This window comes from Podarcis muralis, chromosome 7, assembly GCF_964188315.1.
Source record: "Podarcis muralis chromosome 7, rPodMur119.hap1.1, whole genome shotgun sequence".
Taxonomy (NCBI): Eukaryota; Metazoa; Chordata; class Lepidosauria; order Squamata; family Lacertidae; genus Podarcis; species Podarcis muralis.
In genome coordinates, this window is record NC_135661.1 from 58,529,886 (window position 1) to 58,544,108 (window position 14,223).

Here is a 14,223-nt window from a genome sequence, read left to right on the forward strand (position 1 = left end):
GCGTGCCCGTTGCAGGTGAAGCCCAGATCGGCTGCCTTGGGAATAGCGATCCAGCTGGCTACTGTCGGGACTGAGAAGCAAGCGCCAGCCCCCTCCCCCCCCCCCCCCACGACACAAACGGGGCATGCAATTAGGGCATAACGGGGTGAGGGACAACTTCCATGTGACAGTTTGATGATGGGAAGAAAGTAGTGATTGCTTAGGAATGGTGGGTTGCGCTTGCTGGACCTCTAAATAATGAGAGCTTGCAATGTTAGGCAAACTGGCCTTGCATGTGATTCCGGTTTCACAAGCTGTGTGAGGGGATGCAAACCTGTTGGCATTTAAACCAACTGACCTTACTGCTCTGGGGTTTCATGTAGGCAGATGTTGTGAGTCTGGGGGCTTCCAGACAGGGGCTTAATTTGCAAACTGGTTGTTGACAGCAGGGTTTCTCTCCCCCCCCCCCCCACAATTTATTGGATTTCCCCCAGAATGGGTAAATCCAGATTAAAGTGGGTGGGAGGAATACAGACTGCCATTTTGATGCCGTATTTTATCTAGAAAATTCAAACAAGCAATTGAAATGTGCCTGCTTGAGGAGTATCCATCTCACAGTCATCACCCAGAGAGATTCAGTCTCTTATATGTGGCCAAAATGTCCAGCTCATCATAACTGAGGTGAAGGACACTGGCTCCTTCCATCATGCTCAGCTCCACAGAGGCAAAGATGCTGGTGTACAACCGTGCCCTTATGGTGCAGCTATTTTTTGGGCTCTGGATACACAAGTTAGGAAGCTGCTACAGGTGCGAGAGAAAATGCTGTGTACTGAGCACCCCTTTCCTGGCCCCTCTGGATGTTGATGGACTCCAAATCCCATCAGCCCCAGTCATCGAGGATGATGGGAACTGTAGTCCAGCAACATCTGAAGGGCTGCATATCCCCCACACCTCATTCAGAAGTACTTAAGAGTTTCAGGGGGACTCTGGTTCAGACCAGGTGTGATGTGAAGTGCCTCTCAGTACAGTATTATTGTACATTTAAATGTTTTATCTTCTCCCTTAGTTCTAAAAAGCTCAAGCAAGCGTACCTCTATTTTATCCTCATAACAACCCTGTGAGGTAGGTTAGCTGACAGAGAAAGTGACCAGCTCCAGCTCCCAGTGAGCTTCATGACCAATTGGGGATTTTTGAACCTGGGTCTCCCAAGCTGCACCCCAGCACTCCAGCCAGCACACAACACTGATTTGTATTTATTTTTACTTGAATTCAGTTGCAGAAATGACCATGTTGGTAACTACAGTATGTTTGAGACCATAGCCTGGGGCAGATTAGCCCTTTCACTGCCCTGCCCCACTAAAGACACTAAAAACAGGCCAACCAGTAGTGGACAGTTCTTGGAAGTGTGCTGGTCAGTGGTGGAGCATGTGCTTTGCATACAGAAAGTCCCTGGTTCAATCCTTGGCATCTCCGAGTTGGGCTGGGAAAGGCTCCCATTCGCTACTCATTGCAGACAAGACTTGAGTAAAGTTGTCTAATGGTCTGACCTCCCAGTGGCACCTTCCCAATGCTCACATCCAGTTTGGCCCTTGAAGATTGCATTCTGTCACTGACCATCTTGTGCTCCACCATGTCTCTGTGAATGACTGATAATCTTGCAGCTGCGGTTTATATGTTGCCAACAGAGACCTGTTTATTCTTTTTTTTTTTTTTTTGTAGAGCAACACAACCCTGTTTGAGAATGGAGATTTCTTCCCATCAGTTTCATCTCCTGCAACAATTAAACGAACAGCGCAGGCAAGACTTATTTTGTGACTGCAGCATTTTGGTTGAGGGGAAGGTCTTCAAAGCCCACCGGAATGTGCTGTTTGCCAGTAGTGGCTACTTCAAAATGCTCCTTTCACAGTGCTCAAAGGAAACCAGTCAACCAACAACCGCAACTTTCCAGGCATTTTCTCCCGAAACATTTTCCGTGATCCTGGATTTTGTATATTCAGGCAAACTCTCCCTCACTGGCCAGAATGTGATTGAGGTCATGTCAGCTGCCAGCTATCTGCAAATGACTGATGTTATTAGTGTTTGCAAGACATTCATTAAATCCTCCTTGGACATCAGCGAGAAGGAAAAAGATCGCTATTTTAGTCTCTCGGACAAGGAAGTGAACTCGAATGGCGTGGAGCGTTTATGCCTGTATGGGACTGGGTGGAGAACGGAGAGCAGTCCCCCTCATTCGCACTTAAGCCCAGATCAAGGGACATGTATAGTGGGTGGAAATTCTTGGACCAATTTCAATTATTATCCAGCCACTCAGAGAAATGCCCAACAGCTGTCCAAGCATGACCAAAGGCAAGAACCCATGAAGAAAACCAGTAGACATATAGGGCTGCCACAACCCTCCGATGTCCCTCACTATAAGGCAAGTAAACTTGAAGAGCGAGTTTCAGAGCCTATAAGCCACACTTCTCCATCTGAAGAGGACGTCCAAATTGATTCAGAAGGTGACTCTGGCCATTCCAGCTACCAGTACGGCCAGGGATCCGACACCGTCCCCAGAGGCTCGGCTGTGTCACAGCAAGAGCATGATTCTCCACACCCTGCTGGCAAGTCAAAATCTTCCAAAGGGGATGAGCCATACCCTAGCATGCCCTCGGTATTGGGTGTGATGGGGAACTGGGCAGATGGTAAGGATATTAATTTAGCATACAGTCAGTGGTCTTCTTGGCCCTTGGCTGCATAAAAGTTTATTATTTTACCTTTTAAAAATGAGTGTCCTTTATCGGAGGTGAACTAAATTTTGCATGCAAGGAGAATGATTCAAATGGATCCAGCTATCATAATTGCAACAATGACCTCATTGTGTGTTGAGCAGTCTCCTTTTTCTGTTCAGCTTACTCAAGGTAGAGGTCAAGTTTTGTGGGATACGGTTTTGACGACATGAAAAATAAAACTGCTTCTTGCACCCGCTGAAATCCTTCATTTTTGTGTTTGGGCTTGTGGTACCTGAAGCAGATTTCCTCCCCTCTCTCCCTGCAGCCAAGGGCCTGCACTTTTTAAAAAGTCTTGCTGCACCACTGAGGCACCAGTTCTTCCCTCCATCTCTTCCCCCATCGTAATGCCACCTGTAGCAAGATGCTTCTTCTCCCCGCTGCCTGGCAGGGCCAGTTGTGGTGCCACCCTCCTCAGTAAGATCATAATTTATTAGCAGTGCTTCCTAGGATTGTGTGTGTTCTTTCAATAAAGCATATCTGCAACCCAGCTCTTTTGCTTTGTGCTTTCTGCACTGGTGGCAAGGAAGACTGGGTCTTGCTTAATTTCCAGTGGGGCTGTTATGGGAGACAGAAAAAAATACATCTCTTACACCACTTTTGCGGAGAGAGTGCAGAGTGGGGAAGGCTTTTCCCACTCTGCAGAAGAGGGCTTGGTGTAGCCCCAAGGAAGTATTGCTGTCTGAATCAGATGACCAAATGCCTCCCACCAACACCACCACTTGGACTAGTGCTTTAAAGGTTTTGCTTGACCATTCAGATATCAGTTCCATCTGTTCCCCTAAATTGTATAGCCTTTGCTGTATGGTAAGGCCAGCCATGATGGAGCAGGGGAACTGCCCCTGGCAAGGAGATTCATAAAGCCCCTTCAAGAGGGCTCTGTGTGTTCCGGTGACTGCAATGTGCAAGAGCAGAATGCCGTATTGGGTGCACAACAGAAGGGCTGTAGCTCAGTGGGTGTAAAGCACATGCCCTGCATGCACGAGGCCCCAGGTTCGATCCTTGGTGTCTCCCTTTAGAGCTGGGAAAGATTCCCACCTGAAACCCTGGAGAGCTGCTGGCCTGTAGACAATACTGAGCTAGATTGACTGGTCTGATTCTACATAAGGCAGCTTCTTGTACTAAATTCAGCATCCTGAAAATCCTAAAAAGGTGAAAGTGTGTGGGTCTCAGAATCCAGAGTGTTGCTGGACATGGTCTCTTGTGGTTGCATGGTGTTGGGGCAGGACCCGACAGAGTTCACTACAGCTTCTAATAACTAGCAGCAGCAAGATTGGGTAGAATAAACACAGGCAGATTAAGTAAAATTGCATAATTTATACCCATTGCAGAACTTTAAAAAAATAATAATAATAATACAGTGTTTGCAGTCTTGAAGTCAGTTACTTTATTTTGACCAAAAGTGTCACTGTGCTAGGCGTGTTACAATTTTTGCAGCATTTTAAAAGCATTGCTTGGTACTCACAGATGATCTGCCTAGGATGAGGTTCAAATGCCCCTTCTGCACTCACGTGGTAAAGCGGAAAGCAGACCTGAAGCGCCACCTTCGCTGCCATACGGGAGAACGGCCGTATCCGTGTGAAGCATGTGGAAAGAGATTCAGCAGGCTGGATCACCTGAGCAGCCATTTCCGAACAGTACGTTGGCACATGTTGTATTTTGAGATGATACACCCCCGGTAACTACTTAATATAGAGATGCATTGACTTGCATCTGTCTGTTTTTAGGAAACTTGCTTTATTCTGACGCCGGGCTTGTCTACATATCTAATTTCCTAGGAGGACCTATTTCTCAGTATGCCTCAAATCTTAATCCCAATGGGGCCAGGACCTAAACAAAAAAATGTTAATATTGGTGTGATTCAGCCACAGTAAATCTCTTTGAATGCCCTTTAATTTCAGTGGTAGAGTTCACCATATGCTGGGTGTCTCCCACTGAAGCCAATAGAATGGCAAAGTGATAGTTAAACTCTGGAACTCACTCTCACAGGAGGCAGTGGTGACCACCAACTTGGATGGCTTTAAAAGAGGAATAGACAAATGCATGGAGTGGGCTCTCGATAGCTACTAGCCATGATGCTTATGCTCTGCCTCCACAGTCAGAGGCAGCAATATTCCTGGAAGCCATAGGAGGCCAGAGGGCTCTAGGGCTCTGGTCCTTCTCATGGGTTTCCCATAGGCATTTGGTTGGCCACTGTGAGAACAGGATGCTGGCCTAGATGGGCCACTGGCCTAATTCAGCAGCAAGGCTCTTCTTATGTGGTCAACTTCAGCTGGATCATGCCCTATATTGTTTCTACTGAATTTCTAGAGTGCCCTGTCTTGAGAGCTAAAGGCAGAAAATCCTAACATGATGATAAAAATGTGTGAGTAAAATGCCTTGTAACACGAATGTGATATGATGAGTAAAATTGCACAATATAAAACATTGTACCGTTTCTTTTCTGCCTACCTTAATCTAAGCAACCATTTCTCCACCACCATCCGGAATTTTCACTTTCAGTGATTTAAAGAAATACAAAATACACAAGTACATATTCTACGGAATTTATTGCTCAGTTAATCACTTAGTACCTTCCCCCTTTCTTCTTCCTGTTGCAATAGATGCTTATTGTGGATTACTGAAATTATAATAAATAAAAAAACTTGAGTGAATAGACATAATCATGTAGGGCTGCTGATAGGTGGCACAGGGGGTACTAATGCACTGGACCCTATAGCCAGCAGGAGCCCCAGAGCATTCATTAAAAAAAGTATGTGTCTAGCCCTTTTAGAAAAAATGTTTTGAAGCAAAATGTGCAGGTATCCTTATAAGTGATATCTGTGAGATGTTCCAGTCTGGCTGCTCCTGACTTTCAATGAGTAAAGTCAGAGCTGGAATTGATGAGTTAGTTGTTGGGACACCAGGCTATAGGACTCTAAAGAGCTGCTGTTTTTACCTTTAGTGTACTTTTCTTGTCCCCCCCCCCCCTATATTCCAGTGCTCTTTCCTTTTTTCCCTAGCAGCCAGCAATTTCCTGTGGTGGGCTTGTCTGAGATCAGATACTCCCTAGATGTTATTTTCTATAAATACTACTATACAATAACTGTGTGTGGATGTTAAACTCTGCCCCCAAATGACATGTAAGATGTGAAGCCTTTGCAACGAGGCATAGGCAGCAGAGCTGAAGACTTAAGATCTCACTAAGAATAAAATGTAACTTGCAGTACAGCACTGTTCATGTCTCCTGAAAGCCTCTTTGTGTTTAACTGAGCAAACCCACTGCTTAGCGGGCACAGTATTGCAGCCTAGGCTTTGGTGTAGGGTGGGCATTGGGAGAATTCAGTGTTCTTCTGCCTTTAACAATTGTGGGGTAGGCAAGTTAAACATTTTCTAGTATGGAAATACAATTATGGGAACAGCTTCACTTACGGGTATAGGGCGATACACAAATTTAATAAATAAATAAATAAATATGGGTACACAAGGGAGTAATTTGTAAGAGAGCACAGTATGTGAAGTGATACAATGATTTTACCACTACACACTGTGGATGTTAAAGCAGGAAGTTACCTTAGCTCACAGTTTCTGTGCCTTGGGGATCATGAATTAATTTTGAATAGCCATATCTTGAACCGAAATGATTTTTTGTATCCCGGAATTCTTCCTTTTCACCACGCTAGGCTGCCTGGATTAAATTTTAGTAGCTGCCTCTCGATACTGAGAGCATTGCTGTATGGAAGGGGAACAAATCATTTTTCTATTTCCCTTTTGAGCAGTGATCAGCATTCTCCCTTTCAATTTTCACAGATCCATCAAGCTTGCAAGCCCATCTGCAGAAAATGCAAGCGTCACGTGACTGAGATGACGGGGCAAGTGGTCCAAGAAGGGACGAGGCGCTACAGACTTTGCAATGAGTGCCTCTCCGAAGCTGGCATAGACAGCATCCGCATTGATTTGGACACTGAGCCACCACCTGAGTTCCCGCTAGAAGAGGACAAGGATTCTAACTGGAATTACGGTGAAGACAACAGATCCGATGTGGAAATTGTAGAGGACGGGTCTACCGATTTGGTCATCCAGCAAGTGGACGATAGCGATGATGAAGCTGAGGAAAAAGATATAAAACCAAACATTAGGTAGTTATGAATGGACTGGATGTTAAATAAAAGTTCCCCCTTTACGTTGTCATTCCTTTGTTTTGACCATTGACTCCCAACCAGCCTGTGGTTAACATACAATCTATTATATAGGCTTTCTATGACTTGGGCTAAACTTGCATGCATTTATGGACATGCCATTGTGTCTATATTGAATTTAGTTACTCAAGGGTATCAATATTTTGTTCCATAAGCAAGCATACATCCTGAGATGGTACCATGTATGAACAATTACCTGCTGAAGTGCGACAGTGATAACTTTTGATAGAATAAAATGGATCTCTTCTAAAACCTTTTTCAATGTTGGGGAGCACTTCAAAATAAAGTTAACAGCTTCATTGTAAGTTACTCTATTAAAGCTTTTGACAGCGTGAGGGTTTTGTTTTTTAAAAACTGCAAGCATAACAAGGTGCAAAGATAATTAATTTATATTTAAATATACACAGTCACACACACTGCAATCCTATGCATGTCTACTCAGAAGCAAGCAAGTTAAATGGAGCCTTTTCCTAGGTGAATGTACATAGAATGCATAGAACTGCAAATGTTGCTAGATCACCCAGCTATTTGAGTTGTTGCCTTGTTCTAACCTGGCACATCGCTCCCATCCCCCATTCTTCCAAAGGAAATTTAAGTGGAGAACAATGCATAATCCTTCTCCAAAATGCACAACTTCCTTCAGATGATTATTTACTGAGAAACATTAGGGTAATTCAGCCTTTCAGAACCAACTCTCTTGATTTCAACATCTTTGAAAAGCCAGCTTTTTTATGTCTTGCAAGCAGCAGTCACTATTTTCAAATGCAGAACCAAAACATGTGGCAATTCAAATGTTTCTTTGAAGTTCTTTGTGCGTACCCATCTTTGCCCACCCATTTTTCAAACTGGATATTTTAAACCTGCACTATCACTAAATTTGAAACGGGTACCAATGTTCTATCAATTCATCTCACAGTGTGACCCTTTTAAATAAATCGCTATAATTGGTTCATTTACAGAAGGGAGTCTTGAGTCAAAGGGTGCTTCCAGATGGGTGCTTGCTGTACTATGGGTGTTCCACATGCATTTCTTTTTATTTTTTTGCAGCATCCACATGCTGGCATCAAAATGCCAGCTATATTTTTTGCCATTTAGTTGTGATTTACCCTTTCTAGGAAAAATCAGGTAAGTTATTTTTAAAAAACACCACTGTTGCTAGTGCCATGTTTATGATATCTGAATAACCCATTTACAGCATTGCCTAGAAGCACCCTAAAGAAAGCATATTGAGTAAGCAACATGGTATTCCAGAATCAAGCTATAAGCAGGATGTGGGAAGCAGGTGAATCTTCTGAACATATTTATTTTCCTCTTGAAATGCGGCTGCTGGGGGCTCTGATTCCTGTGCTGTATGACAGGGAAGCTCCTATAGCAGGCATAGGCAAACGGCCCGCTAGATGTTTTGGGACTACAACTCCCATCAGCTAACAGGACCAGTAGTCAGGGATGATGGGAGTTATAGTCCCCAAACATCTAGAGGGCCGAGTTTGCCTATGCCTGTCCTATAGCGTTCCCATTTGATGGTCAGGGAGGCTTGCAGCACCTATTCCAGACAGGCTTCCTTGGCGCACGTGCAGGCAGCCCCGAACAGCTGAAGTTGCAAGTGTGGAAGGGAGGAGAGGAGCTGAATTAGGCGTGGACTGTTTACGCTCCATTCATGAATTTATATACCTCGCCTTTCTGCAACAGCACACGAAAGGCGGAACGAAAAAGGTGCCGAATAAGAGATGAACGATGCAACCTGAAACCATGACCGAATGCACCCTAAAAACAAAACCAACCAACGAAACAAAATGCAGTTGAAACCTAACAAGCCGCAGCTGTAAACGCAAGTAGCTCAATCCAAGACTGAGCATTTGGGGGTGGAGGGTGTTTCTCCTCCAGCTCCTCTTTCTCCCCACAGCTTTAAATCCAACCTGCCCCGCAACGGTGCTAAGGCAGGGAGGGCAGCCTGGACCTTGGCTTCGTTTTCTCCGTAGCATCATCGGGGGGTGGGGGATCGCGGGGGTCAGTAGGCGAGGCTGAAGCGCAGCCGGGAGAGGAGACTATGTCTTAAAGGGGCGCGTTGCCCCTTTAAACGCCGCCCCTGCACCTCTTTCTCCGACGCCCACACCCGCGTTGGGAGACACCCCCCACCACGACCCACGAAGAAAGAACAAGGCTCCCTGCTGCAAGCGATCGGCCCCTGTGAGGCTGGTGGCTGCAGTGTCCTGGTTTCTGACATTTCTCTCCCACGCTCCTTCCAGGGGGGGGGGGCTTTCCTGGCTGTCTTCCAGCCACTGACCAGTCCAAAACCAGCTGAGCTTCTGCCACGCGTAGCGTCCCCGCGGCTCAACCTCCCAGCCTGTGTCCACCCCAGGAAGGAATCGATCTCACGCACTGTTTCTCTTTCCTGCAAAAGGGACTGTCATTGGGTTTTTGGGTCGACAGCACCGGCGCCCTCGGAGGAGGCCCCTAGAGGAAGAGCGAAGAGGGTCTTTCCCGCCAACCCCACCTGCCACTTGCCCCGTCGTGGCTGATTCTAGAGGACCCAGCTGTGTGGCTGGCAGCACCTAGTGTTGGTGATGGACCGGGACCATTGCCCGGCCACCTGGCCTCCCTCCCCTCCCTCAAACACCCGGTAATTCAACATCTACTAGCCAGGATGGCTGCTGCCCATTGGGACCGGTAGGGCAGAAGGCAGGGAGCCCAACAGTAGGTGGCGCCAGAGCCAATGACAAGCAGAGCCAATTCATACTAGTTTTGTCTTTCTCCTCCTCCCTGCTGAGTTTTGCAAAGGCAGCACTCAGACTAAGGAGGGGGGGACTGGCTGGCAGTGCCCCCCTCTGGACTAGTTGTAAATAAGAAGGCAGAGAGGTGGGGCAGTGTCCCATCAGCCCCCTTGGGCCAGCCTCCACTAGACTGTGTACCTCCAATGTCAGAGGCTTAACACTGCAAAATAGGTCATTCAGATATCACAAAGGGGGCCATGGGCCACTTTTTTAAAAACAAAGAAAGAAACATTTTTTTTATTTTTTAAAACAGAAAAACCAACCATCGCCATCACTTAGCTTAAGTCTGCAATATAGTCCATACAAACAATGTCTGCATCAATTTAACACAAACACTTCAAAAGCCAGACTATACAACGTGTTGTCTATAATGTGGGGTGCCGATACAAAAACTCTCATCTGTAAGTCACATTACTGGCAAAAAAATGGCAAAAAACTGCCCCACCTGCAATAATACATCTCTTCAGTACTGATTTCTACAGCCACAGCAGGCACTACAACTCTCCAAGGGTTTGACTTTACCCCCAAAGGCACACTCCTCCATTGTTTCCCAGGAAAGAAGGGTGCCAACAATATGGTTGTCCTGACTCATGGACTACCTTCTCAGGGTCGCCAGGTGGCTTTTCAGCTTTGTGGGAGGGGCTACCAGGAACTGGGTGGCAGGGACTTACCAAGCTGCTTCTGCTTCTCCTCTCCTCCCCTTGAAGGGCAAGATGCTTCTCCAGGAGGGTTTTCCCTGCTGTGTGGCTGGCGGCCAGGGGAGGCCAGGGCAAGGTCACCTGAGGAGGAGGACCAAGAAGAGCTTCCATGTGCGGTTGTTTGATGAATGCTGGTGAAAACTCACACGAAGTGCTTGCAGGATCAGCACCCTGGTGTATTGCTTTGCTGTTTCCCTGGCATCAGCCTACCTTCCCTGGTGTCATGGCAACCCTTGTGTCACACTGCAGAGTCATGTTCTCGCCTGCAGAAAGGTCATTAAAGACCCGAGCGACAGAGGATCTCTGTCTTCCCTGCTGAATGGTTTCTTCCTGTGCCCTGACCTTCTTGCTTTGAGCTGAAAGGCCAGCTATGGTGGCTGGTCAGTTACTGTGGAAACTTTCAGGGTGTAGAGCTGGAACAGCCCTTTAAGAGGGAAGTCTTCTACTTGCCAGTTTAGTGTTGAACAATAGATATGAATTCCCAGGTGCAGCAGAACTACCACGTGGACTGTGAGGCTGCTGTTAACCACATGGTGAACCTGGAGCTCCATGCCAGTTACGTCTATCTTTCCATGGTACCTGCTTGCTTTTTCATCTCTCTTGCGCTTTGAGGGAGCATCACCAGAGAGAAGCCCCTTTGCCTTATGCATGTCAAGTGGCCTCATGTGTGCCGTTGCAGGGGGCTGAGAGTTGTGTCACCCAAGTATGTTTTAACTGAATATTTCATGGGGCTGGTGCCAAAAGCATCACTCAACAGTGGCTGGTGCTTGGTGGGGTGGAAAGCAGGGAGGTCAGCAGCAGGTGGCGCTAGAGTGAATGTCAAGCAAAGCCAACAAACACTAGTTTTGTCCCTACCCTTCTCCTCCCTGTTGAATTCTACAAGGGCAAGAGTGAGACCAAGGAGGAGGAGGAGGAAGCTGGCAAGCAGTGGAACCCTGGACTGGTTCCACGTCAGAAGCCAGGAAGGTGTGGGTAGTCTGAGAGCAGACTGAAGTTGGCGTGGCAGTGCTGCATTCACCCCCATGGACCAGATTCCACTGGCATGACAGCTGGTTGGACCTGGTCACACAGGAAGGCACAGAAAAGAGTCTGCAGACAGGCCGTGATTACCTGGAGCAACAAAGATATCTGAAATCAGGGCCACTGTAGTCATCATGCAGCTACCCTCTCACTGGCATTGCCTGTAAGCACATGGTGGCTGGGGGAATGTTGGTGTTGGCCCTGCCTGAAATCCAAACACTGTTTCTCCCATGAATCATATTTGCAACTCCCAGCATTTTAAGCAAAGCTACTGTTGGTCCCTGGTATGGCAATTAGTGTCCCCTATTTCCTGTCACGGGTCAGGTCAAAGTGTAAAGGCTGAGGCATTTTCCTGGGCTGCTTTAGCATAACAGCCTTGTTAACAACAAGGTGCATCATAATAAAGACTGAACAGTTTTGCCAATATTGACATTGATTTATAATTCTTAAGATTTTAAGAAACCGGCTGGAATTGTCAGAAAATTCTAACACTTGCCAATGGAGTGTTCTCAGTGAATGGTCAAATTTCATGCTCCCTTCCATGTTTTAGCAGCAAAGAATTAAGAAAGCCGCCAGGCACCTTTGCCTAAACCTGATCCACAGATGGTTGAAACAGCAGCTAAATTGCTGCATAGTCCGCTTAATGGATGACTGGACTTTTCTGTTTTTCTCCCCCTCCCTGACCTCAGTCCTACTACTTCAGCCGTGATGATGTTGCCCTCAAGCATGTAGCTACATTCTTGAAAGAGGAATCACTCAAGAAGAGGGGATATGCAGAGATGTTTTTGAAATACCAGAACAAGCGAGGGGGGTGCATCATTCTTCATGACATTCAGGTGTGTGGTGTCTGCTTTCTTGATTAAAGTGGCCAGCAATTGAGGCAAACTAGTCCATTCCCTGTGGTGCCACAGTCAGGGCATCCGCCTCTGTTTGGTTTACCAGTGTCAGGATGTCTATCTATATGCTTGTATATTTTATTTTACATATTTTGCTTTTTAAAATTAAAAAAATAGTCTTTTCACATGGAATAAACATACTTTAAAATACAATAAACTCAAACAGTATCAGCAAATCTCTTGTTCCTTGGAAAAAGGTGTAACAGCAGCTTGAAGCTGGAACCACTACTTAGAACCCATTCATAATGTATTTTAAAGACTCTAATCCACTAGGCCTTTCCAGATGTTTCTGTGGGGCTGGGCAGGTTGTCTTGACTGATGGTCACATCTCAAATGGGAGATGGATGGATTCTATATGTTGTAGAAGGATGAGGAACTTATCTTGCCTTTGTCCTGGTTACAGGCTACACCTGAGCACATACCACAAGTCTATTGTCAGGCCTGTTGCAGAGCACCAAAATTTAGCTATTTCTAAATGAGTGGCTACCAGCAACAGTGCCAACATCACCCAATGAGATAAATGTTGATTTGATTAATTTATTATTCCTAGCAAGGCTAACAAAGGCGTTGGATTTATACTACAGATTAATCTGATTTCTTCAAAGACTGCTGACCAAAAGCAGAACACCTTGTCACGGCACCACCAAATATGGATGATGTCTATCTATATGCTTGTTGATACTCCCAAAGAACTCTGATAGGAAATTAGGGCAAGGCCTGTCTTGCTAACCCAATTCTTCTTCGGCCTCTCCTTAACAGAAGCCGGAGCAGGATGAGTGGCAGTCCAGCCTTGAAGCCTTCCAGAGTGCCCTGCGGCTGGAAGGAAAGGTGAACCAAGGTCTCCTGGACTTACACAAGCTGGCTCTGGAGAAGGAGGATCCTCATGTATGTCACCTGTGGTTAGTGAGCAAAATTAAAATGGGTAGACATTTGGGGAGAATGGAGGACCCTGAAAAGGCACTTAAAAGCTCATTCTAGTCACCTGGTGCCCTCTGGATTTTTGGAGTACAACTTCCACCAGCCTCCAGCTAGCATTGCCATGCAAGTCTGGGCTGATGGGAGTTGCAGCCGAAACCAACTGAAGGGCACCGGGTGGGGGAAGGCTACACTAGAATCTCTAAACAAAACATGTAGACCAGGAGCTGGCCCAACATTCATAGACAGGCAGCCCCCTTGGAAAGACCATTTCATATTCTCAAATATTGGCTTGAGCCAATGACAGCTCAGGCAGAAGCCTTTCCCAGCCACACTATGATAATACACAAGGTCACTTTCATGAGTGAACTTGGGCCCTGGGCCCTTGAGCCTTTTAAAGCAGGTGCTTCACCCCTGAGCTATGAGCCCTCTGCTCACAGCGCTCGTCTTATCTAGTATCAAAGCCTTTGAGCATTCAAAAATCTCCTTTTTTTCTGAGCTAGCAGATCCCAGATGTGATGAGGATGATCTGGGTTGGGACTCACCACCAGTGACTGTTTCAAAAGGAAAAGGAAGCGCAAGCCCTGAGCAATTCTTCTCCCTCCCTTGCTTGCCTTCTCTGTGCAGCTGTGTCACTTTCTAAAGTCTCAGTTTTTGGAGGAACAAGTGAAGGCCATCAAGCAGTTGGCAGACCATCTATCTAACTTGAGGCGCCTGGGAGTGCCCCAGGATGGTTTGGGAGAGCACCTCTTTAACAAGCTCACCCTGGGGGCGTGCAACTGAAATGGCAAAGGACATGCCCCAAATCAGCGGCTATTTGTTATACACGATGCCCTTGCAATAAAACATGGATGTCAGTTGAACCCAATCAGAAAGGTGTGTGTGTGTGTGATTTTGTGGGGGGGGGGGTATGTGGGACTTGCAAGATAATGTTGCAGCACAGAGTGCTCCTTTTCAGGAGCCCAGCTAGCCATGTAACCATTATTTATTAATTATTATTA

General features: G+C 46.3%; 2 protein-coding genes across 3 annotated transcripts; both read left to right on the plus strand.

Annotated features, from left to right (window-relative positions):
* The first annotated feature begins 1,720 nt into the window (after positions 1-1,720).
* ZBTB8A (zinc finger and BTB domain containing 8A) lies at positions 1,721-7,254 on the plus strand. Of its 2 annotated transcripts, none has more exons than XM_028739146.2 (3): positions 1,721-2,660; positions 4,212-4,381; positions 6,534-7,254. In XM_028739146.2, the coding sequence occupies exons 1-3, from the start codon at positions 1,721-1,723 to the stop codon at positions 6,864-6,866; spliced, it is 1,443 nt and encodes a 480-aa protein (XP_028594979.1). In that variant the 3' UTR covers positions 6,867-7,254. The 2 variants fall into 2 exon arrangements, with proteins under 2 accessions (XP_028594979.1, XP_028594980.1); XM_028739147.2 differs by having other exon boundaries at positions 4,212-4,422; positions 6,534-6,723.
* Positions 7,255-8,408: 1,154 nt separating this feature from the next.
* Positions 8,409-14,121, plus strand: LOC114601714 (ferritin heavy chain A-like). Its single transcript, XM_028739141.2, has 4 exons — positions 8,409-10,966; positions 12,101-12,247; positions 13,067-13,192; positions 13,850-14,121. Exons 1-4 carry the CDS (start codon positions 10,865-10,867, stop codon positions 14,003-14,005), a joined length of 531 nt encoding a protein of 176 aa, XP_028594974.2. The 5' UTR covers positions 8,409-10,864; the 3' UTR covers positions 14,006-14,121.
* Positions 14,122-14,223: the final 102 nt, after the last annotated feature.